This window comes from Labrus mixtus, chromosome 5 (assembly GCF_963584025.1).
Source record: "Labrus mixtus chromosome 5, fLabMix1.1, whole genome shotgun sequence".
NCBI lineage: Eukaryota > Metazoa > Chordata > Actinopteri > Labriformes > Labridae > Labrus > Labrus mixtus.
The window spans coordinates 25226460-25252554 of NC_083616.1; the positions used below are offsets into that span (position 1 = coordinate 25226460).

The 26095-nt window shown below is 41.1% G+C and overlaps 1 protein-coding gene across 1 annotated transcript; it reads left to right on the top strand.

Annotated features, from left to right (window-relative positions):
• pgm5 (phosphoglucomutase 5) lies at positions 1 to 26095 on the top strand. Its single transcript, XM_061038784.1, has 11 exons — positions 1 to 600; positions 2752 to 2914; positions 3044 to 3190; positions 4470 to 4595; positions 4716 to 4906; positions 7080 to 7234; positions 14584 to 14699; positions 18326 to 18461; positions 19175 to 19358; positions 24675 to 24812; positions 25218 to 26095. The coding sequence occupies exons 1-11, from the start codon at positions 343 to 345 to the stop codon at positions 25305 to 25307; spliced, it is 1704 nt and encodes a 567-aa protein (XP_060894767.1). The 5' UTR covers positions 1 to 342; the 3' UTR covers positions 25308 to 26095.

The following is a 26095-nucleotide window of genomic DNA, read 5'->3' on the forward strand; positions in this document are numbered from 1 at the left end:
TATTTCTGGCTTAAGGCTCAGCTGATTGTGGGCCTGAAGATTCTGGCCCTCCCTATTTGTGTGTGTGTGAGTTTTCTTGTAGTCAGTTGTTGAGGCTTATTAGGAAAAGAGGGAGTAGTCCTGCAGCAGAGGGGGGACTTGCTGAATGTTGGAGGATGCAGATCTCTGGGCTTTAACAGAAGTTGCTGAGGTGATAACTTTTTTTCGGGGTCTGGGTGGGAACTGCTGTCACCTCACTTTCCAGGCTGTCAATCCCCCGCTTTTACCTCTACTTTTACCCCGAGGAAGAAAACCACTTGGATCAAACTTTCACACTAACTGCAGGCTGTTCGTTCTGGGAGGATGGAGATGAGCCCCATCCCGGTGGTGACGGTCCAAACCGCCCCCTTCGAGGACCAGAGGCCCGGTACCAACGGGCTGCGGAGGAAGACTGCGGTGTTCGAGGGGAAGAAGAACTACCTGCAGAACTACATCCAGAGCGTGCTGTCCTCCATCGACCTGCGGGACAGACAGGGCTGCACCATGGTGGTGGGCAGCGACGGCCGCTACTTCAGCCGAGCTGCCACCGAGGTGATCGTGCAGATGGCAGCTGCGAATGGGGTAAGAAGGGAGGGGGGCATCACCAGAGCTGACACCCTGACACTGTCAAGCATTTGTTCTCATATATCAACACACTTAAAACCAAACGTCAGATTAACCTTTCTGAAATATCTTACCCACAATATAAACTTAGATATTCTTACAAGAAATATTTCACGTAGGTCAGTTGACTGCTTCTGAAGTGGAGATAGAAAAAAAAAAGTATAGAATAGAATAGATTAAAACCTAATTGTCTACTTTTTGGATGCAAAAGACATATATGTGTCTGTAAAATATATGCCATTTAAACACAAGGTAACACATTAACACAAGGTGCCACATTTAATTAATGACAACAGCAGTCTTCTTTTTCATTTTAGATGGTCATATGTGTTTGCTGTAGCCTACTGGTTCCCAATATGGGGGTCTGGACCCCCATAAGGGGTCATGTGATACATTTAAACGGTCCCACAAGACGATTACTAATTGTTTAATAAGAAAAATATTCTTCTATACAAAATGTGTATACAAAATTTGTTTCCTTTTATGTTCGTTTAACTTTGCGTATAAGTAGAGATACATCACTCTTATATTCATTCAAGGTTGAAGATCTTTATTGTCATTGTGCAAGACAACAAAACGACGAGGCATCTCCCTGAGCAGCATAGGAACAGTATCTAATAGAGAAAAAGAAACCAACATTACTGGATGAAAGCAGTAGTTATAGAAAAAAAAGAAGATTTGCAGGGTAAATAAGACAAGCTATGGGAAAAAGAAGAATTGCTATCTACAGGAACAGTGATAAGGTAACTTGTTCTAATGAATTATTAGGCGGACCCATTAAAAGCCAGCAGAGATATTTCTTTAATGTATATTTTTAGGATCTTTGTTACCATATCAAATCAGCTTTGAGTAGACAGAAGTCTAGAAAAGCACTTTACAATTCCAAGTCAATTTACCATTCAGCATCTTTTACATGAAGCATCTCATATATTGTTCATTATGTTTTAGCATTAAAGTACTGGCAGACATCACATCAGCTATTACAGTGATTCCTTATAGAGACAGAAACATGGAAGTTTCAGATAAGGAGTAAGAAATGATAAGAGAAAGTTACACATGCAAACTTCTGGCCCATCTAGAGTGTGTCTGAACTCTTTACTGTCCACAGCAGATAAAAGTATGAAGAGAGAGAGAGAGAGAGAGAGAGAGAGAGGAGGAAAATCCCCACAGCTCATTTTGAAACGCTTGCTCAAAGATCTTTGTGATTGGTTTGGATAGGCTCCAAAGGAAAATCTGAAGGGAATATAATTTGTTTTGGAGATCAGTCCGCTTTTTTTTTTTTCTTTCTGCTGGCCCGGCCAAATGTCTCTTGATGTCGGCCTTATCAGCACTTCCATCCATCCTGCTGTATTTTCCTGCCTACGTATGCTCGCCCCCTCTATCTCTCTCGGGCCATGCTGCCCTAGCCGTACGCAAATCAAGTCAGGACAGGGGCAACACTTGCAGATAACCCACCCACCCATCCAAACGTAGAGTAAAATAACAGATACATTTACACATGTCAGCAGGTTTTTTTTTTGTTTTTTTTTCATTTTCCTCGTCTGTCCTTTATATACACGTGAAACATGCCGGATGTTAGGAGGATACACTGACGTCAGGAGAATAAATTCTTCTCCAGTGAGGACACTTTTATTTAGAATAGCTGATATGCAGGGGAATTATGGGATGCTGTTGGTATTACCGCTTTAAAAGTAGCATACGCATTCTAAATCGAGAGTGCAGCTCTGTTATTTAGGCTCCCTCTTGGGGGACATCGTTTAGCTTTTTTTAAAAACAGGCTGTCAATTAGTCACCTGTGGAATGATGAGAGGCTTTGGGCCAGTGTTGCTTTCACTTGCACTTAGACTCAGGGGCTCATGAAGGAACAAAAAAAACTCCAAAACCTTGGGCCAAAACCAGCTCGGGGAACATTAGCATTTTTTCTGCATAATTTCCCCTAGATGGTCATTTTTTTCAGCAGTTTTTTTTTCTCATATTCATAATGAAACATCTAAGACAGAAACAGAAGAGAACAATACTACACCATCTCATCAGAAAGCTTTACCAGAACCAACGTCATGGATTTGTGTACAGCTGACGTTGCTCCTCATCACTATCTATGCCGTGCAGATTGGTCGTCTGGTAATCGGCCACAATGGGCTCCTGTCCACCCCTGCTGTTTCCTGCATCATCAGGAAGATCAAGGCCATTGGTGGGATCATCCTCACAGCCAGTCACAACCCCGGAGGCCCCGGAGGAGACTTTGGAATCAAGTTCAATGTGGCGAATGGAGGTGAGGACGGATAGAGAGGGCTTGTTTGTTTCTTCGTCCTTTGAGGACTTAATTGAAGTCAGCAGGGTTTCAACCATCTGTCATGTCAGAAATGTTACAAAAGTATCTCTCGATGTTTGTGTTTGTTAGGACCGTCTTCAGATACAGTGATGGAGAGAATCCACCAGGTCAGCCGGACGCTCGAGGAATACGCCATCTGCCCAGACCTCCGCATTGACCTGTCCAGGCTGGGAAGACAAGAATTTGACCTGGAGAACAAATTCAAACCTTTCAGAGGTACAATAATCACTCTCTCACTCTCTCACTCACTCACTCTCTCACTCACTTACTCACTCTCACTCACTCACTCACTCACTCTCTCACTCACTCACTCACTCTCTCTCTCTCACTCACTCTCTCACTCACTCACTCTCTCACTCACTCACTCACTCTCTCACTCTCTCACCCACTCACTCTCTCACTCTCTCACTCACTCTCTCACTCTCTCACTCCCTCACTCACTCAATGACTCACTGACTCACTCACTCACTCACTCACTCACTCGCTCACTCGCTCACTCACTCACTCACTCAATGACTCACTCACTCACTCACTCACTCACTCACTCAATGACTCACTCACTCACTAACTCTGACTCACTAACTCTCTCACTCACTCGCTCACTCACTCACTCACTCTCTCTCACTCACTCACTCACTCCCTCGCTCACTCTCTCACTCTCTCACTCACTCCCTCACTCCCTCGCTCACTCACTCTCTCACTCACTTGCTCTCTCACTCTATCACTCACTCTCTCTCACTCACTCTCTCACTCACTCACTCTCTCACTCACTTGCTCTCTCACTCTATCACTCACTCTCTCTCTCTCACTCACTCTCTCACTCACTCACTCACTCACTCTCTCACTCACTCTCTCTCTCACTCTCTCACTCACTCACCCTCTCACTCACTCACTCTCTCACTCACATGTTAAAGTTATCATAAATGTTATGATGGGTTGCCATGTTGTGTTAAATGAACTTTTTCCTATGAATGGATTAAAACATATAAAATTAAACTATAAAGCTTTAATAAATAATCCATTATGTAAACTCAAACAATACGTTCCAGAATAAACACTTTTTAAAGGGCGCCTTTAAAAAACACAACTCCATTTGTTCTTTCTCATCCAAAACATTCACTGGGGGGGTCAAACCTTTTGTGTGCTGTTTTGTTGCTGTTGAATTAGAACGGTTATATACGAGGTTGGACAGCGTTTCTTTCTTTTGAGCATCGAGCCTGGGGTCTAGTTCCCTTTCTTCTTTCGACAGGGGAATGTTTATTTTATTAATAGCACATTTCAACAACAAGGCAATTGAAAGTGCTTCACGCAAGACATAAAAAATGTCATGACGAGGAGAAGAGAAATGCAAATGTAAAAGATCGCATAAACATGAACAAACCATTAAAAGGCCGAGAGAAAAACAAATAAAAACAGCTCAGACAGAAGATGTAATGCACAAACATATGCAAGTAAACAACCTCAATTCAAATAATTTGTTCTCTTTGTTTTTTAGTGGAGATTGTCGACTCGGTTGAGGTGTATCTACAAATGCTGCGAAACATCTTCGACTTCAGCGCCATTAAAAGTCTTCTCTCCGGACCAGATCAGCTCAAGATCCACATAGATGCCATGAGCGGCGGTGAGACGATTCATCGTTGCTCCTTCTGTTGCCCCTGAGCTGTTGTTAAATGTTACTGGAGATTATGCTGTTTATGTTTTTACTCCTCCTCTACTCGCCTCTCCTCGTGCTGTGTGACAGTGATGGGCCCCTACGTGCGCAGGATCCTCTGTGACGAGTTGGGAGCTCCCGCTAACTCGGCAGTCAACTGCGTCCCCCTGGAGGACTTTGGGGGCCGACCTCCGGAGCCCAATCTGACTTACGCCACCTCTCTGGTGGATGCCATGAAGGGAGGGGACTTTGGCTTAGGAGCTGCGTTTGATGCGGACGGGGTAAGAAATAAAAATGTCTGAGTGATAAAACCTGCTCGTTTATTTAACTGATCGCGGCAACATCTGTTTGATTTTTTGACGCCTCCCGTTTAGATAACAAAGAGACCGATTTATGTTTCATTGTTTTTGTTTACAAGATGTTTTCAAGGAAAAATAAATGGTGTCTGACCAGTATTCATCCATATTGGTCCAACAAGGACGGTCACTTTTTCCAGAAAGTCGTCCAATAGTCATTACAACTACACACCCACACACACACACACACACACACACACACACACACACACACACACACACACACACACACACACACACACACACACACCCTTTGTAAAGTAAATTCACTTAGCTAAAGAATTATGTCATATTTCCTCCGTCCCTCCCAATAGGATCAGTATCTTCACAGACATACTGTGACCAATATCTTTAAGCTCTAAGCAGTATTTGTGTTTGTTGGCATACAACTCTTCTACATATCTGTGGCTGATGTTATTACCAGAAACTGCTAACAACTAAATTAGATGAAAAACAAATTGTTAGAACCTTCTCCAACCACCAATGCCAATTTGCCACGAAAAAAGTCTGAGAATAAGTTTGTTTTGTCTTCATCCTTTTTGTCTTATCTTGGTAATCAAGTTGAAACCTTTTTTTGTTTTATCTCCTGGTGCCTTGGAGAGCGCTGACCCCCCCAGGTTAGGACCTTAAGGTTTATTGCATTAGGTCACAGGGTCAGTTCAATCCCTCTCAACATTTCCTGTGAAATCTGGAAACAGATAAGAGTTTAATTTTAGTCTAAAAGTGCAGCAGGAGATAGAAGACCTCCACCAAGGCCAATGGCTCCGTTTCCCTGTGAAATGCAGTATGTCTGGATCTACATGATCTGCCATTAACGCTTGTTCCTAAGTTGGATCTGAAACAGATCTTTAGTGGGTTTAGTGGGTCTGTAGTTTTTTCATAATCTTCTGACAAGAAGACAAACAAATGGAACCAAAAACAAAACCTGATTGGTGGAGAAACGACTACAAGCCTTTACCAAGAATACACTAAAGCTCTAATCACTCTTACACAAAACTCCAGGAAATCTCCCATTCTTTTCGGGAGTGAGCTGCATATATTGCCATGATCAGCCACATTTTCACCCGTACTTCATCCAGACATTTTCCAGCCCGGGCCCTTGGAAAAAACATGCAATAAGTTGGGGTGAGCCAATGTGTGAACTCAGCAGGTAATCAGGAAAAAAATCAAGCGAGTGGGCGAGGTGATGACATTCATATCCTGAGATCTTTGTGAACTTAATGAAGCTGTCTTATTCGGCTTGCTCGTGTGTTCTTTTCCACTCTTTTGTTGATACTAGAATTTGTCCATCGTCCATGTAGCGTTGATGAAAAGGCCAAACTGTCATCTTAGTGTTCAGGACAGCCTTTCTTCATGACATCGTTCTTCCTGAGACCCCCCCCCTCCTCCCATCCTCTGTGTGGGACATGTGTGAAGTAGCAACTCAGAAAGACTTGAGGGGCAGGCTGACCTGCAAATTAAAGATTTTACTTCTTTAAGAGTGTGTTTGTAAAAAGGGCTTTGTGCATTGGTTGAGGGCTATTTTCTGCTTTGGATGAAAACGCATTTGACACTCAGAGGGGTAGTTACTGTAATTAGGAGCCTTTAATTAATCGGGGCTACAGCCATACTGGCCATACCTGGATTCCCACACCGAAGAGCGCCAGAGGAACACGTTCTTTTCAACAATTTTGAAAACACAATACATCACCCATGCAGCACTCCATGCATCTGCTTTGTGACGCATTCGTTAAGAAAGTGATTATTTTCTGCACTAGCACAGTGTAGAAAATGTTCGGCCATCTCTCAACTAGAATGTCGGGGGGGGGGTTCGATCCCCAGCTTCTGCAGCCACATGTCCGATATGTCCTTGGGCAAGACACTTAACTCCAAGTTGCTCCCGCTGCTTCGTCGGCAGCGTATGAATGTGTATGAATGGAATTAGTTACCTCAGATGGTCACTTTACATAGCAACCTCTGCAATCAGTGTGTGAATGGGTAGGTGTGACTTGTGTTGTAAAAGGTCTTTGGGTAGTCAGGAGACGAGAAAAGCGCTATACAAGCTCAAGTCCATTTACCATTTGTAACTCACAATGTGCCAAATTTCTGCTGTTTGCAGGACCGCTACATGATCCTTGGAGAAAATGGCTTCTTTGTGAACCCATCAGACTCAGTGGCCATCATGGCTGCTAACCTCTCCACAATCCCCTACTTCAGACAGATGGGAGTGAGGGGCTTTGCCAGGAGTGTGGCCACCAGCACCGCCATAGACAGGTAAAAACACACCGTCGCACACACTCATGCATGCCTAGTGGATCTTGCGCTTTCGTTGCCATCCCTCGTCACTGTACCTCCCCCCTCTCTCCGCAAACTCCTGCAGCAGCCCAATCCCTGTAGAGACACGACACTCGGATTAAAAGACTCACCCACTATGAATAAGACTGTGAGATCACACGCACACACACACACACACACACACAACACCCCTACGCACACATTCACTCAGAGCCTATAAATATTGTCCGTTATGTAAGACAAGAGCTGAGCAGAAGGTGCTGAGTGAAAGGATGTGATCCAGGCTAAAGTCATCCCTGTTAACACACTTTCCAGGAGGGGTGATCCCAGCGCTGCACCCCTCTGAGGCTTCAACATTACAGTGCTTAATGGAAATGTGTCATAGAATACAACATGGGAACCAGAGAGAGTAACTATAGATAGGTAAGACTGGAAATAGAAGTATTCTTCAACAACACTTAAGGTGTTTTTGACTAGTTTCAACTCCCTGCTGGACAGCTGCTGCTCCCTCGCAGCCTGTAGTTCAACTGAAGTGACATAAGTCAGGATGTTAGCAGATATCAGATAACAAGTATATCCTAACTTGTACCTATGTATATCGGTAATTAATGACTCATTTAAAAATGACTGAAGTCAAACTCCCTCTGGGGTTGTTGTTCTCAGCACTGTGTTCACACTGCGCTTCCATCAGCTTGTTTCACAGAGAGGCTCAAACATGTTTTATACATGTTTTTTATCCGCTTGAACCCCTCCCTCTCCGACAGTTTGCCCTACCACCGCTTGGGTGACGAGCGATGGCCCTGACTACTCGGGGACAACGTATGCAGAGGACACAGAGTTTTGTCGCGAGAGTAAAATCAAAGGAGAACCAGCAGACTTTCCAAACCAAAGCGAGACGGTTTGGTCAACAAGACATTAAAGAATAAGAACCCATTTATCAGAATGGAGGTCAGTCCTACAAACGGATGCAATCGGTCTGAACACTGAGGGAGGGGTGGGCAGGAGGGGAAGCGGTGTGTGGAAGGACAGCTTTGTTTTGGTCTGAGAGGCTAGTGAAGTGCGGAATCTACTGGACATCTAATCTGAAAGTCGCATGTTATACCTGTAAATGAGAGCTGAAATGTTGCTCCAAGAAACTAAATCCTAGAGTGCAAACCAACTTATAAAGGGTGTTGACCTTAAACTGTACAAAAGTTCCTCCTGTCCCAGAAGGCCTACTGACTGCCAGACTGTGATGTCCTCAGCCCTGCAACTCTGGAGTATGGTTATCCACCACCTTAATTTACACACCCTTGTTTTTTAATGCATTATTAAAATGAACATTGAACACTGCCAGGAAACAGAATATATAACACAACAGTTTGTAATCCATTCTTATGGGTTTACAGTCACACTAGCCTACAGGGGGTGAGATATGCATGTTTTAGCACTGGCAGATATTAAGGAAGTGACCTCACTGCCAAACCTGATCTCTGTGGGTTTCACAGTTGTAAAGGGAAAAGTTACGCTCAGATATACGAAGAGGGATGTTACATCACAGAATAAGTGGTCGTCATTGCTACACGCACGCAAACACACACACACACACACACACACACACACACACACACACACACACACACACACACATAACTCGGACACTGGCATGTTGTGTTGAACTCCTGCTCGCCTGAGGCTCAGTCTTATGATGTTGAACCGGAATGATCACACTGAACAGCTGCTTGGAAGTTATGCTCACATCGGCACCATGTTAGCCTCTCCTTATCTCATACACACACACACACACACACACACACACACACACAAGCCTACTCTTTGTCTATTTTCTCAGCATTTGGTCTCCATGTTTCGCTGATAGTATATAAATTCCATTTCCTGGAAACTCTTACTTGGTTGTGCAAACTGCTGAGAATTCAAGTTTCCTTACAGAATGATGTATCTATTACTACAGAAGCCGTGAGCAGACATGCAAACCATATATTTTATTAATTCAGTTTCCCATAACAACAAATTTCTGTGTGTTTTCTCGAGGTCCTGATTAGTTTATCTTTTCATCTCGATGTCATGATGCTGTTCATTCCATGATTACGAGTTAAAGGCTAAATTACCAAACCATGACATTTAAAATGTTTTAAAACTAAAACAAATAAAAAACACTTTGCAACTATTTTAACTTTGCAGGACACTTAGTTTAACAGCTTCTTAGCTTCACTGTGCTGCTTGTTTAGCTCAGTTGGTAGAGCAGAGGCCACATGAACGAGGTTAAATTCCTCACTGCTCTGGTCTCAGGGTCAACTCCCAATCCCGGCTCTATCTGGTGAATGTCATCCACCCACTCTCTACCCCTACCTTTCCTTTCTGCCTTCAGCTTTCCTGTCTAAATTAAAGCAAATAGCCCCCCAAAAGATAATCTTTAACTCTTAGCTTCACGAACTGCACGTTAATTCATGGTGTAATACTGTGTCCTGTGGATGTGTAATGTCTAAGAATGTTTGTCTAACCCTGTGAAGTGTTACAGTCCTTAGTAGTGTGTTGTTAGGCTTGGGCCTGAATCAAGTGTGCACCTTTTTAGGATGCCAAGGGGCCTGTCTGTGTGTGTGTGTGTGTGTGTGTGTGTGTGTGTGTGTGTGTGTGTGTGTTAGTTTGCCGAGTGTTTAGACTGGGCAAACTCCCTGCTGTGTGTTTATGCACAGTAAAGCAAACTGTGTTATAAAAACCTTGATGAATGTGCTGGTGTATATGCAGGCTGATATGTACTGTGTGTAGTTGTTTGTGTCCAGAGGGCAGAAGGGAGAGAAAAGAGACCTAATGTGTGTTTAGATGTGCAGAGGATGTTTTGCTGTGCAGGAAACTGATTTGGAATCAGACAGTGTTGACGTGTTAAATCTTTTATTCCTGGGGAGAGTGAAGGTGACAGCTCTGAGTTGAATGCATATACGAGTGTGTCTCTGTGTGCATACTGTACTTGATCTTTGATGCAGGCATGGAGGGGAGGGTTCAGAGGAAGAGAAAGTGGGAACAATTATGGAAAAAGGAAACATCTGCCTCTCCTTTCACTGTTCACGCGATGGGAGGATGTAGGTAGAAATGTAGACTGATCCATTGATACCCCGTTACCAGGATGTAGTCCCAGTTCACCTATTGAATTGTTGAGTAGAATTAAAGTGCAAAGGTCTTGTTTTTAAACGTTGTGTGTTTGTTTTAAAGATTGTTGTGCTGGTTTCCAGGATGACCAAGGCAATCAGACACATTTTTATCGCATTCTGTTTAAAACATGATGTGCCACGGGGTTCCCTTTTTAAGAATCTACGCGGCCTTTTCGTCTCTTTGTATTTGTATCATATTTTACATGACCATTTTGGGGAAATGAGAAGTTGAGGAAGTCACCATGAAACATAAACGCAACAGACTGATTCCGATGTGGGCGACTTGCAACCCCCATCAGAAGAGTCAAAGTACCCTTCATCTGCACCACCGGTCATGTTTCAAACTCTGGGTGTTTCTTTTCATCACAGTTCATCAGTTTGTTTGGTCAAGTTTTTTTTTTTTCACAGAATGTTCTGCCGTCACTTTCGAACATGCATTCATTACTCTTAGCGATCTATTTTGAGTTTTTTTGCTACAGTTGTTCAAATGTTACACCTTGTGCACAATGTTCTAGTTAACTTGCTTTTTTGACAAAAGGGGTGGAGATCAATCGATACTATACGATACGAAACGATACCACATGTTACCCAATACATGGACTTAATAATACACATAAGGATAACGATAATATCACGATACAGTCATTTTGTGATAATTGATTAAATGCAACATAATCATAATCAAAGTAATGATACATCACGATATCTGATGAACTAAAGAATATAATTTGCACATTAAAAGATGAAATGAATGATAAATACATTACTTACTAAACTTCTTCTCTTCACCGCTGTTCAACGTTATCCTGCTGTTGTCTTCTTTTTTTTACGCTGTTAACTTCTTCGGAACAATTCACTTCTGTTTATGTGGTTGAATATAAATCATCAGTGTCACAGTGAGGAGTCAGGGAGTGTTGGCACGGCGAAGGGGAAATAAGTGTTGAGGTTGACTTAAATTTAAAAAAAAAAAAATCAATATTAAGCACCAGTGATTCAATAACTGTGTCACATGAGTTAGGATGAAGAGATATTGCTGTATCAATATTGTACGTCCCAAACCTTTTTGAGAATACACTAAAGAGCTTCATCACAAACACTGATAGTCGTCTTTTGTATATTTTTGAGTTTCCCATTTTGAAACCAGACACCATGAGGTCACATGTACAGTAGGTTACTGCAGAAGGTATATGCACCTATAGGTTGGGGTTCCCTGTTATGCAGCAGATGGATTGATTTTATGGTGTTCACCGGGGTTACGTCTAACCCTGTGCTGATCCCGAAAAAAGGCCACACTAGACTCGTTTTGGTATACTTGTAGAGACATGTTAAATTGCCAAAGTTAAGTTTATTTATAGTGTTGAAAACTAGAAATACCATGTTAGGCTGTTGACAGGCTCAAATGTTATATAACTCATATTTTGTTAGGAAGCAGGATGCAGACGCGGCAGCCAAGTGTAATATTGAGACAGAGCACACTATCCCGTCTGATATCATTTGATTACTAGGTAAATAGTTTTTGACACAGCTTTATAAAGCCTAGCAAATGTTTCAAAACAATGTCAGAAAGCATGATGTGAAATTGATTCCCTGGTACATCTATGACCATTTAAAGAAATCTTTTTTAAGTGCAAAGAAACTTCTTCAATTTCAAGTTTGGTTCTTTTAGGTTTTGTCCACTGAAGGTTTCTGGTTCGGGTCAAGAAGATCTCACATTTCAAACCCAAGTTAAGCTCTAGCATGCTGCGCTTTTTGTGTGAATGCCAGTGTAAAGCTTTAAAGTCCAGGCTGAGCTCTCTTCAGAGGGGGGAGGTGAGGCGAGCGATCACTGGATGCTATGTTTGGTCAAATATCAAGCCAAGGCCAAAAGCTGGCAATATTTCACTCCAGACTTCATGCGGAGACCTGACCCCTCACATTATAACTCAGTAGTCACTCATGCTTAACAGAGATGTACAAAGATACAAAGAATACAAAAGGAGATGTGTGTTTAGTGACTCTAAAGTGATAATGTGGATGTGTGCATAAGTTTGAGTGTAGGTTTGTAATCCTGAACTTTGAGTGACAGAGAGGGAGGATGCAGAAGGTAGAAATCTGAGTCCAGTGATGAAATCTGTGCAGTCCCCCTAAAGTGTCAGGGCTGTTAAATGTCAGAGCTTTACTGCCTCTATTCGATTGTATATCATTTTACTGTTAGGACAGGTCTTTCATAAGGTCTATAAGCCTCATCTCTTGCCGCAATGTCCTCTTTCCAAAAGAAATGCACCCAACATCTATGCAGGTAAAAAAAAGACCAAATAAAAAAGTGTAGTTGAATGAATTTTAATGCCTCTCCCAATAGTAGTTTATCTGTTGATACATTTCATTTCATTTGCTTTAATTCGTTCTTTTTAAGCAGTACAATGTAGAGGAACACTTTCTTTTCATTTTGGCCTTTAAAGAATGAAGAGGTTTTAAGGTGTCAAGGGTGGACGAGGCCAATACTCACCTGTCTGCTTTTTTTTTTTTTTTTTTTAGCAAAGCCTGTTGAAAGCATGTGTCTGTGCAAATATGCATGTTTGCATTCATGATTACATGGAATTACTTCCACTGCTAAAAAAAACTTCTGTTGTTGGATATAAAACCAGATAACAGTTTTGGTTGAGAAGACTAAGCTGTGTTTGTTTGTTTGTTGATTTATGCTCGTTTCCCATGTTTGGGTATTTCTGTTGTTTTTTCTGTCCAACTTTTGATGCTTTTTTTTTCCAGCATAGCTGCTGCAATCAGTGAACTTGAGAAAACACCAGCATCTTTACTCTCACCCTGTTCTGTCCCTACACTTTGCACCACTGTTTGCAGCCGAGCACATGCTAGGGTCAGTTTCAGTGCTTACGTTGGCCGTGGACGTGCCGTTTAAAACGTCAGAAGCTCATCAGACGGCCAGAGTTTCTGATTTCTTTTAGGAATGCCAGGGCTTTCCGTTCCAGCTCTCGCTTCCCCAGAGGGGAGTGAAGCCGGTTAGTCTTATTTGGCAATTTATCCCATCCTCTTGTAAACAACTGTGTCGGGCACTTTGGGGTTTATTTATGTGCATGATGAGTGTGTGGACATGCACCACCACTTTAAAAAACCCACCCACAACCACACATATTGTGCCGGGAATTCCCACAGCACAAGTAACTAAGATTTGTACTTGTGTTTCTCTTAGTGAGCCAGACATCTTTGGGTTGCTTTGAATATTTCTCCCTGCAACTTAGCTCTAGGAACTGTGTTTACATCTTGCTGTTGTTGCTGAGGAGGTGGTGATGATGTGGCTGAGGAGGGATCTGTGGGGAATGGGAAGGACACTGAGTACACTGAACAGACATTTTTGTTTCAAACTGTCCCCATAGCTCACAAGTAGACATGCCATGGTTCCAATCTCTTTGACTGTATTTTTGTCACCTTGTATGAAATTCTAAAATACATTATAAGTATAATGTAAACTGAATGCATGGGCATCTATGGGATGATAGTTAAATATAACCACCTCTCTTCAATTATGATAAAACAATGGTTATTTCATGATAATACCACAACTAATTAGACAGTGCGCAATAGTGTTTTTCAATGTTTTTTCCACACTAACTGCATGGAATAAAACACTTTTGGGAAATACAACATCTTTTATTGATTTTTTTTAAATTCTATTTTAAGTTATTTTTAACATCCTATGATATTTACTCTCCTTATATCTTTGTCACGGCCTCGACCAACACCATAGGAAAAATATCTGTTGCTTTAGCTACAAGATGCTCAAATGTGTTAAATAATAGTTGCTAACTTATTTTAATCTGTCGGTTATTTTATGGCCGGACATCCAGATCACCACATCCGACTTGTTTGTTTGTTTTTGCTGAGGTGTGTCTTTACATGATAGTGTTTTGAATTGATGTACATTTGTGCTTCGTTTCGTACAAAGCTCAGTTTCAAAACTACTTGTGAGAAAAGGTTAACTCACTTAATTCTCTCTGCCTCTGCCTTGACCAGATTACACTTGTCATACAGCATTTGGTTTGCTTCATTTCAAAGGTCAGGGGATTCTTTGTAATCGTATCCCTGTATCAGAACTGGGAACTAATGGGCTTGGATATGAGACGGAGATGAATTCATTGTTTGTTTGAATGCATTAAGTGTTTGTTTCTCTCTTTCTTTCCATGTGTGCAGGGTAGCCAAAGCCATGAAACTGGCGCTCTATGAGACTCCGACAGGCTGGAGGTACTTTGGGAACCTGATGGATTCCGGGCGTTGTTCTCTCTGCGGGGAGGAAAGCTTTGGAACAGGTACAACCCATTATTCTCCAGCCCACTTAAAACATACTTACTCAACAAAAGACTCCTGCTATGTTGTTTTAATGCTCAACACAAATCAGTAGAGATGATTCAAACAGATGTAGTGCAGGAAACGCTAAAAGAGAAGGTCAATGATTTTAATCACTTGACTTGTTCGGAAAATGTGAGTGTGCGGGTGTTCGAGAAATCCCCTCCCTCTGCAGCATCTGTTGTCGAGGTGTCTGCAAACAAAGCTCTCCACTAGCAGCTGCTAACTGTGAATATGCACCAGGGACTTGTTGAAGTCCGTCCAGTCACCCTTCCTCTAAAATCAAAGGAGAATTGAAGTTTATTGCCACTTGGGTGTTATTTTATAGCGTTGGACATTATCAGTACGGGGTTATGTTAACACCAAACTTATCAAGTAAATTATCAGAGATGTGGGAACACTGGGATATCACTTCAGTTCAATCAGACCAACACATTCACATTTTGCTTTGTTTACACCAATTCTATATTTGCGCTGCATTGGTGGCTTTAAAACAATAATATTCTTCAGGGAAATGGCCGAAACAGTACATAAGTGTTGCTTCGATGCAACTTTTTGAAACATTTTTTTAAAATTCCAACACTCTCCAATACCTAGGCTATGGGTATGTGCTCATACCGAGTAATGATCAGATACCAAATCTTATCTTATCTTTGTTTGGTTGAATTTGTCTACCACCACCGCTCGAAACATACGTTTTGCAGAAATTGCAAAGTAGTCTTGAAAGTTGTTGGCGTAACAAGCATTCGGTACATCAAATCTGCTCAGGCTTTGTTGTTAGCTTCCTCCATGCTATGTTGGCTCCGACTGACAAAATGTGCAGGCCTACCAGTGCATTAATGACAGTGACATAGTATGCGTGTGCTATCTATTTACACAGATTAGCACAGAACTGAATTAAATAGATCTGCCTCATGGAGGGGCCTTTTGATCGGCCCATTGTCATCATGATAGCTGATGTAGCTATTTGAGTCAGTGTTGGACCGATATCCGATACCAGGATTGGATCAGTTCTGTCTGTCTTTAAAGATAATTAAGGAGTTGTCTGCATTAAACACACAGTTTTAAATGTTAAAATGACCGACAGGAATGATGACTGAAGCCCCAAAAGTAACATAATAATAGCTCTATTTCCCTCTCTTAGTTGTGTGTTCCAGGTCCACATTTGTAAGCAGAGCATCCTGACTGCCTGTAGCTGCAAGTCAAAGATGTGTAATAGATGCGAGAGCTGTGACCCTGACTGCATGTGTAAATAATCCCCATTCTTCTGCTATAAAAGGAGACGGGGCTCCCTGAAACGCTGCAACATGCACGCATGCCTCCAGTGTCAATTTTTTTTCTATGAATGCAGCCAGACACACACAGAGACATACACATACATGGTCAGAAAATGTAAACAATGCGTGTGCACAAATAATACTCACACATTTGCTCTTGCCCTTCCTTTATCTGCTTTTCCACACTGTTATTTCTATTATTTAACCTTTTTACAATTCTGAACTTCTTAAATCGCTTCTTTTAAATCTATTTCTGACTAAAGATTTTGATCGGAGATTATGTCTAACTATTAAAACAGAGGGAACAGAAAAAGCTCCAAGTGAGAAGAAGAGATGTTAGAGGCTGTGAACATGGAGAAACTTGTAGACAGAGAGTCTAAATATGAGAAGTATTGACGAGGAGGAGAGAAATGGAAGGAGCAAAGATGCAGATAGCGCAGAGAAGTATGGGAGCTTACTCGTTGTCTACCCATGTAAGGCCAAAAGTTCTGAGAGAGCCCAGAGTAGTAAATCAACCGAGCTGCACACCACTCCCGCTCTTCACTAACTCTCAGAAACACACACAGCACAAACTGTCAAACATTGCTGTTCACATTTTTCCTAGGTTTCATTACTGTTATTACATTATAGTCCACTTGGTTCGCAAAGGGATAAAACTAGCGTCAGAGCTTTAAAACATTTGCACACAAAATACAATTTTATATCATTTAAATATCTAGATTCATCAGTGTGTTTAGTGGTGTATTTAATCCCCAACAATCTGGGGTATAATCTATGAATCTATTAAAACTAGTCTGCCCCAAAAACGCTGGGATATCTAGAGCACTAACTCAAACTTTTAATGCGCTTTCTGGAGACTTTTTTTTTTACAGTTTCGACTCACAGAGTTGATCTAAAAAGAGATGATGTAACTATGACATATTGAACATTTCAATGAGTGATTCCTTTCTCTCTGTGTTTCTGTGTCGCAGAGAGACATGGATTAAATTATGATTAAACGGTCAGTTTCCTAAAAGCTGCACTCTGCAGGAGTCCAACTCTGATCAAGGAAGCAAAATTCTCGTTTTCAGTTTTTGGTGAAAAGATAAAAAAAAGCAAAACAATATGCAAATGCTATAAAATAGACATAAACATGATGTTTTTTCTTATTAAAAAGACAACAAGTAACTTAAACTGCTAGGAAACAGTTGAATCCATTTTCTGTGCCAACAAGCTCTGCGATGGAAACATCTCGACATAATCAGGCTTATTAAAATGTCAGTGTCCCCTTAACAGATACCTTTACCGAGCAGCTGTTTTCAGGAACAGACTGATTGCTCCCCAGTGAAGGAACATGTTCAAGGGTGTGAGCCACTCCTCTGCTTGTGTGTATGTGTTTGTGTGGAGAGCTGCTAACGTTATTTGTGTGGGTATGTTTGGTCCATCTCCAAGCCGAAGCACTCACCCTGACCTTTTGATGAACACACAGAACATACAGTATGATCAAGTTATCAAGTAGAGATTGAATAAGTGGGCTTTTACGGAGTTCTCTGCCTCTAAATTTAATGCTAACATTTCCTAAAAAAAAGTAAATTCACAAGGCGGGAAGGGTGAGGCAGATTTGAAAAATAAATCAAAGGTAGGTTGCTACGCTAGTTAGCTACTACCAACATTGAATTCATAAGGCTTCAAATTCAACTTAATACAAGGACATTTGGCATGGAACGACGTGATTAAGAGGCTAACACTTTGGCTTCTGAAACATGCTTGAAGTCATGTTGGACTTTCGTTACTGTAATGTCAAACATTTGAAATGAACTAGTTCTGAGCGGCAGACAGTTTGATCCCTGAACCAGGCTGGAAATCTTTCTGAATTGGAGGGCGACATGAAGGCTCTGCCAGAAGAACTAAAATATTAGCTTTCAGAATCCTCTGCTAGATGGGTACCTCTCTCTCATGTCTGTCTGTAAATGAAGAAGTTAGAGTCAGGAGATGATTAGCTTAGAGAGGCCTTACGAGTGGAAACAGCTATTTGGCTACGTCCTAACCAGCGCCTTTAAAGCTAACTAAATATAGTCTGTATTCAGGTTATATAGGTCTTGGATAAGGCCTGTTGTCTTCCTTTGTTTCCAATCTTTGGTTTCAAAGTTAGCCAATGACTGCCAATCACTTCCTCCTACCGTCTAAAAACGTCATGTCAATGTTTTACATGACACCAAAGGTTAACTACAGACATACCAGAGTTGTGTTTTGATTTTATATAACCTCATATTAAGTGCATAACTGTAACCAAGTATGAGAAGATTATTTTTGTTGATTTCTTTCTCCTCCAGGTTCGGACCACATCCGTGAGAAGGACGGGTTGTGGTCTGTGTTGGTGTGGTTGTCCATCATGGCCGCCAGGAAACAGGGTGTGGAGCAGATCGTCAGAGAACACTGGGTCAAGTTTGGACGTAACTATTTCTGCAGGTAATAGGTTAATTATTTTTCTCTTCTTGCGGGGCTGTGATGGTGAGTAGTAGTTTAAGTGACCACGAGAGCCACTCTTGTTGTTTAAACCATTATATTTAATGTATTTTGAATTTGTTTAAACCTAAAATGTCCTGCTGAGATTGACATGATGATTCCGTTTTCCCAGAAGTCTCAATCCCTTAGACCCCCACCGGAGCCAGATATGTCTCTCAGGCTTTCGCCTTTGTCCATTTCTTTTCCAGTCCTCCTCAGTGGTCGTCACTTGTTCTTATTTTAACCTCTCCCCTGTGATAGGCAGAGATAGTTACTGCAGTCAATGTTCCCACTGACAGTTGGTGCAGCTTTTCATATTCCCATAGAGAGCTTTTCTAATCTGATGCAGATTTCCCACAGTTTGTAGATGGAGAGGACACACAGGACATGCCAAGGACCTGAACCCAAAGAAGTCCTCAAAGCTAAAACATCTGCCATCATTTGTGGAAAATCCATCAATCAAAATCTTGTCTCCAGCAGTTTAGGGTCTTAGCGCACCAGCTGTTTCATTTCTGTGGGCTAAGACTTTAAACCAACTTGAATAAAGAAGGATAGAAATATTCCTAATTCAGAAGAGGGAAAATAAGTCAAAACGCAACATCGTGCCGTAGTATGTAAGTGTGCATAGGGAGGGTTTTTAAGTTAAGACTGAGCATTACTGTGTTACTGGTTTTCAGATTTGACTATGAAGGCCTGGACCCACGAGCATCCTTTTACCTGATGAGGGATCTGGAGGGAGTAATGTCAGATAAAGCATTCACCAACCAGAAGTTTGCTGTAGGAGACCACGTATACAGCGTGGAGAGGGCCGACAACTTCGAGTACATCGACCCCGTGGACGGATCTGTAGCTCGAAACCAGGTCTGTGAAGGCTAACAGAGGGAGTGCAAGCATGGGTTGTTACTGCTGTGGTTGTACAGATCACTGATGGAATGGCTCTGGCTCTGATAGACGGTAAAATCCGGAAGAGACGGCGAACCATATGTAAGACGCAGTCTGTTTTGGGGGATCTCCCAGAGGTAAAAAAAAGGCTATAACTGTCTTCTTGTGCGATGATTTCAATTACGTTCAGCAAAGTGCACAACGTGCAGGTTCTGTGCAGCTGTGTAGCTCTAGTTATATGTGTCCGCCCTGATGAGTTTGACTAATAATTTGTTCAGCCTGCTAGCCGATGGAACAGTTGAGTTTTCAGCCTACAATAAAGTTGATCATTGAGAAGCACAGACACACAACCAATTCACCTAGAGTCACGCTGACCACCTCCCAAGGTCAATTGTTGTCTTTAATTGATGAGTGGGATTTTCAATCAAATCAGCACTCCAGTAGGTGTATTTACCTCACAATATACCACCATTATGATTATGACCTAATGGGGATGAAATCTGTTAAAACATTGTGCTGCCAGCCTGGCCCATGTCGCTATGTATACCAGAGCCCTTTGCAAATCGAAGAATCTGCTTGGAATACACAATAAATGGGGGCGAAATTTTCAATTGCATCAGGTAGCATGCAGTGGCAGCGGCAGTAGCTCACTCTGCAGGGATTTGGGTTGGGAACCGGAGTGTTGCCGGTTTGGTGCGAATCAAATCTGGAAATCGGTCTGGTAGCTGGAGAGGTGCCAGTTCACTTCCTGAGCACTGCCCAGGTACTGTTTGTTTTCAGATGTTATACGCTGTAGCCAAAGGAAGTGGTTTAGAAAGCGTGGTTCACCTCAGGTCCCTGAGGTTGTCATGGGGTCAGACATGGGGTTGTCATGCACAAAGACATCTTACACATTCACACATGCTAACACCTCCATTCTCTCTTTCGTACACATGCAGTCACTCATCAGCCTGCTGTAATCTGGACCACCCACTACGCTTCAGTGTTGTCCCTCTAGAGAGGTTCCATGTTTGGACATGACAGTCTATCTTCTATTTCAAACCATAAACATATGCATACACACATAAGACAAACAGCACACTTCCTTAAACACATTGATAACTCTGTGGGTCAGTTTACCCTCCCTGTCCTCTCCCTCCCTCCCTCCCTCCCTCCCTCCCTCCCTCATTTCCTCTCTCTTGATCTCCCTGGAGTTTACCCAGCTGACTCCTTCGGTTCTTTCCAGAAGTGTGTGGAAACTCATTCTTGGCGTCAACACCTCTTAGCCATCGCCCCAACTTAATACCACATACACACACACTCTGTGCTTTATCGTGCGTCTGTTGTCTGTACAGTAGGTCCAGTTGTCCCTGTTCAGAAGTGTGAACACATGCACTACCTTGGCCTTCATGTCGTCATACTTGTGACCCGGGCAAAGGTTTTGGCTACAATGTGTCTGCAGCTTCACCTTATGGAGCTACCTTCACAGAAACAAATGTCTCTCTGTGAATTTCTCCAGCATAATGCCATGGTTACAGCCGCTCCACAGATAGTAGTCAGTCACCCTACAATGTGATTTAACCTCACTGGAAAATCCTCAGCATCCCAGTTGCCCCAGTGTGTGTTATTACAGCACACATTCCTCCCAGGACAGAATTATATCAGCTGTCGTCTCACTGGCCGTCCCTTCACTGCAAGTGTGTTTGAAGGGGGAAAAGTGGGCACATAGACACTGACACACAGGGCAAGGCAGGGGGGATTTACGCAGCAGTGGCATGGCAGCCTTTTGTAGTCGTCTACAGTTGTCTACCGAATTCATTCTGCATTGTTCACATATCTCAGAGAGGAAGATACCGGATAGATGGAAGTCATTGCCATAGCATACAGTAATACCTTAAAGCTGATACAGCTCTATTTTTGGGTAACACCGGTAAAAAAAAAAAAACATGTATTTATTATTTACAGTCTGTGACTTATTTATATCAAAATAATCTGTTTTGCTGTTTCTTTGGATTTGCTAATTATGGTTTTCTAGCACATCTTCACCAGCTACTAAGGTAAATGGAGAGTGAAAGGCTTGAATAGGTCAAAAAGTTGGTCAAAAAGTCATTGACTTTATTAGACCAATAAAGCAAATCAACTTGCTCTTCAAACTACAGATGTTGCTGGAGCTTTTGGACCTCTTTGGGTATTCTAGTAATAATTATTTTCAAATCAATTTGCTAGAAATGAAAATGTTCTCTATTTAAAAAAACATGGAGGAAGTAGCCTAGCTGAGATTACGTTAAGCTCAGCGGCTCTTTTTGCTTGGCTATTTTAGCAAGACATTAGTCAAGAGCCGTGTTTGAGGTCACATTCACTACTCCTGACTCCTTACTGAGGAATTTTTCTGTAAAGGACTATGCTATATAATGAGTTCATTTGTATAATAAAAAAGGTCGGACAACAAGAGCTGATATTCATGCCATCACTGTCACACACTTAAAACATGCAGCTTAAAGCCAGCTCAATCATAAATAAAGACCTTCATTTCAGTGATAACTAATATTATACTGGTTGTATTTTCACAAATTTGATAACATTTAAAGAATGCATATAAAATACTTTTTTTTTGTAAAATAATGAAACATGTATAGCCTACAGACTTCGGTATTGTGCCTATCAACATCACTCGGACAAAATAACATTACCTGGCCAAAAATCCTTTTACTTGATGGTATGATATCGCTTGGTTTGAGACCACATTGTACAATTCTTTTCACAGTGTGGGATACAATGATTCCCCTATAGCCTATATATAGTGTAAAATAGTTATAGGCCTAACTCACAAGATGGACAGCACAACAAAAGAGCATAATGCCTTTAACCTGTCCTATAGTGAGTAGGCCTAGTTGTGGGTTTTGGACACAACCCAGGTTTTTTCCTCATCGTAACTACGAGCATAATTCAAGTATAATTTATAAAATGACAAAGATTTCTGTCCATTTGTATGTAAAATGATCTGTTTTTAGAGAATTATCTGAATTCATCTCTCATTTTTAGCAAGCCAAGTTAGCAAAGACTGGCTAGCTGAGGAGTTAGCTACAATATACTGATAGCTATAGCTAGCTTTTGGAGGCAGCAGTGCAGAAGTCAAAATATTTAGTAAATTAAATACACAGACAGAGGATTTGATAGATATGTTGTCTTTATTTTACATATCTAGTTGGTTTAACTAAGCTCATTAACAAGCTAATTAGCCCACTAATAAATTTACCTTGTAAAGAGACTGTACACGTTTGATATCTCAGTTTTGGCTAGCCCTGTAGGCTATTCCTTTCCAGCTGTACCCTCCAGCAAGTACCCTCTTCTGTTTACTAAAGGTTTTATACTCCAGTTTATTCATTGATAAGTCAGACAGAGACAAACACACTGTGGCTGGTAAGGTATGCGCTCCACTCAGGGCCTCTTAGCTTTGTAGCACACGTTGTTTTTAGCAGGCATTAGTCAGCCCTCTCGTAACTCTATTGTTAGAGATGAGCTGAGACACTCATATTAAAGAGAGACAGACAGGCGGACGGACATGTCTTATTATCACTGTCTCTCCTCACACGGACTCTGACATGTTAAACTCTGGAGCCAAAGTCAAGTTAGGAGGAAGAGGAGCAGGCCATGCAGTCTTTACTTTTACAGTCTATAAGTGTTAAAGCTGAGTCACAGTTTGAAGAGGTTAGCATCATCATGCCTAAGATGGGGTTTTGTTGTACTGGGGGAGTGAACTAACTTAACCTTTTGCTTATATAATAGTTGATAAAACTATTCTTTAGGCCACTCTACTTAAAGGAACACAGCATTTGTTTACATTAGTCATCATGGTAGCTAAGGCCAGCAGTGATATGAATGCCAGACCGTACTGTAAAAGTGACTAAACCATTTGGACATTTTTCTTGTTCACTTGTTTTTCACAGAAGATATGTCTTCCTTTCCCTCTGAGCTTGACTTTTGCTCTAATGGGATAGGGGAAGAGGCTCTGAGGAATTTAGGACAGATAAGAGTCATCGCACATCCATTTGTTAAACCGTCTTATCTTCCTTACACGTCAGCCAGCAACAGTTATGGTTTGTTACCCAAATGCAACAATATCCTGTTTTTGTTCCCAAAACTGCTGAGGTGAAGTTTAAAAAGTGACAATCGAGGCTTTTCAATTGTGGTGTTTTAATCTGCTTTGGTGCAAAATCGTTCTCCATTGTCAGAATATTAAGGAAACAGTGAAAACACCTCTTTGTCCAATCCGTTTGAGAAACTGGAACACTACATGATCAAATTAAAATAGTGCAGTCAGTAGTAGTACTTTATTATACAATGATTAATTATAGGCCTCATATCTTTCATGTATCTACTACTACTATTTTTTTAAGTGTTTAAAAAGTGCTTCTCAAATAAATATTGTAATTTAAACCTATCTGAACCAGTTCCTTCAAAATACACAACAAGAGTGACATCTAGTGGATATATACAGTTACTGCTTATGAAATAATTATCTTTACTGACTCAATGAATATTTTCTTTTGTTTAATATTTTCAATTTTTATGATTGAAAAAAAATAAAATAAAAATAAATATATATATTATTTTTGCTATAGGAGCTTGTGATGCTTTATTACTTTACAAATCGGACTCTATGACCAACACATATTAAACCCAGTACTGTCCTGTACCTGTTCAAATGGCAATAAACATCTACTTTGTTCTATTCTATATGATTCTATTCTATATGCATCTACATCGTGTGATCTCATCATTCAAAGGTGTCACTGTTATTCATATGTTGAAGTTTCAGTATGCAGTGCTACGAAGATTGTTTAATTGATTGATAAGAACAAGTGTGAAGGTCTACAAAATGTTTGTTTATATTTGACAGCAATGTACCACATTTATTTGTGTGGGTCATGGGAGGGTGTAGGTAAAAGTAAGGGTGGAGACTAAAGTTTGGAACCACTGATTTAGATAACTGATGATCAGACTTAAATAGACTTTGTCTGATGTCCCTGAATCACAAACTAAATATGTTGGTGCTTGCTGATTTTTGTGTGTTTGAATTTGATTATGAATTCATTTTCATAATGCTGCTTCTATGCTGCATGCTGATGATGCAGTTTAACTTCTGCTTCTATACCGAGCGTTAATGTGAAGTCTTGCACATAAAGTTTATAGCTATTGCTAGCCCTTGTCACTTGTCACTGTAATTGGGAGAATTGAGGGTTTCTTTTTTGTTTCTGGTTTCTTGTGGGCATTTGTTACTGAGTAAATAAGACAAACATTGTTATATGTTTGCAGGGTTTAAGGATTGTCTTTAATGATGCATCGCGCCTGGTGTTTCGGATGAGCGGGAGCGGAGGAGGGATGGGATCCACCATCCGTATTTATGCTGAGAGCTTCGAGAGAGACCCGGAGAGACACAACAGAGAGACACAGGTACAGACCGAGTGCAATGGTGTATCTGCTAGATTATCCATCTGTGTATGCATTAGTGTGTAAGAGTGAGTGAAAGAGAGATTTCTGTTTGTGTGTCCATCATCCCACATGTCAAATTCTGCTGCTTTTATGTCATCCAAAATAAATATATTGACATGCAGTGTTCTGCCAACTTAATCACTATAACACACGTAATATCAAATCTTTACTGAGAGCCAGTTGGGCTGAGCTTGAGGTGACGTCTACAGGGTCACAAAATGTAAAGTTTTATTTAAGATTTTCTTATTGAACAAGAGGGATTTATACAGTTATTCAGAGCTCGAACATGAGAAAATAGAAAATCTCCAAAGTGTCCCTCCCGAATGATTCCAGTCAGTGTTGAATGTCATGTGATTCTCTCCGCAGGTGGTGCTGGGTCCTCTCATCGCCATCGCCCTGAAGATCTCCAACATCCACGAGAGGACGGGACGCCGCGGCCCCAATGTCATAACATGAGCAGCCAGGACAAGCACACACACACACGCAGGCACAAACACACACACACACACACGACTTCTACCTGCTCACACACTGAAAAAAAAACACCTTCAAAACACACATCTCTTGTCTGATTATTTGGCTCTTTTTTTTAATCCTGTCTCTGTAGCTTTATTCTCATTTTTTAAATTCTTCCTGATGACTCAACAGACTGTGCTTACTCCCGGAGTTTATGTTGTGCACTTTTCTAACATTTGTTTAATGACCACTATCATCTGTTAGACATTGAAAACTGAAGAAATGATGTGTCCAAACCAGGGAGGTGATCTAATTATGAGCACGGATAAATAATTAAGCCAGTATCTAAACAGCAGACGTAATAAAGGTGCAGACTGTTAATGTTGTGAGTAAGAGAGCCTGTAATTTTTCACTGTATTGCTTTAACCTGTCTTGTCATTTATATCTAATATAATTGTTTTTTCATAGCTCTTTCATGAACTGTTGTCCAAGTGTAAAATGAAACAGGCTATGCGTCATAACTAATTAGTTTACGTTGTTCATGCATATCTCTATTTTAAATTTGTCATATTCGTGTTTACTACCTGATGGCAGGGTGCTCAAAATGTAAAAAAAAAAAAAAAAGAAGAAGAAGTAAATAGCAAATGACGTCTGAGGTGAAGAAAATTATTTTTTGTATTTTTTTGCTCATTCGACCATTTCTTTGATCTGCTAGTGTACGCTCGATAATGCTATTTGAATATCTTTTTTTCTTTTTTTCAATCCAAATAAACTTTTTTGTGTGTATA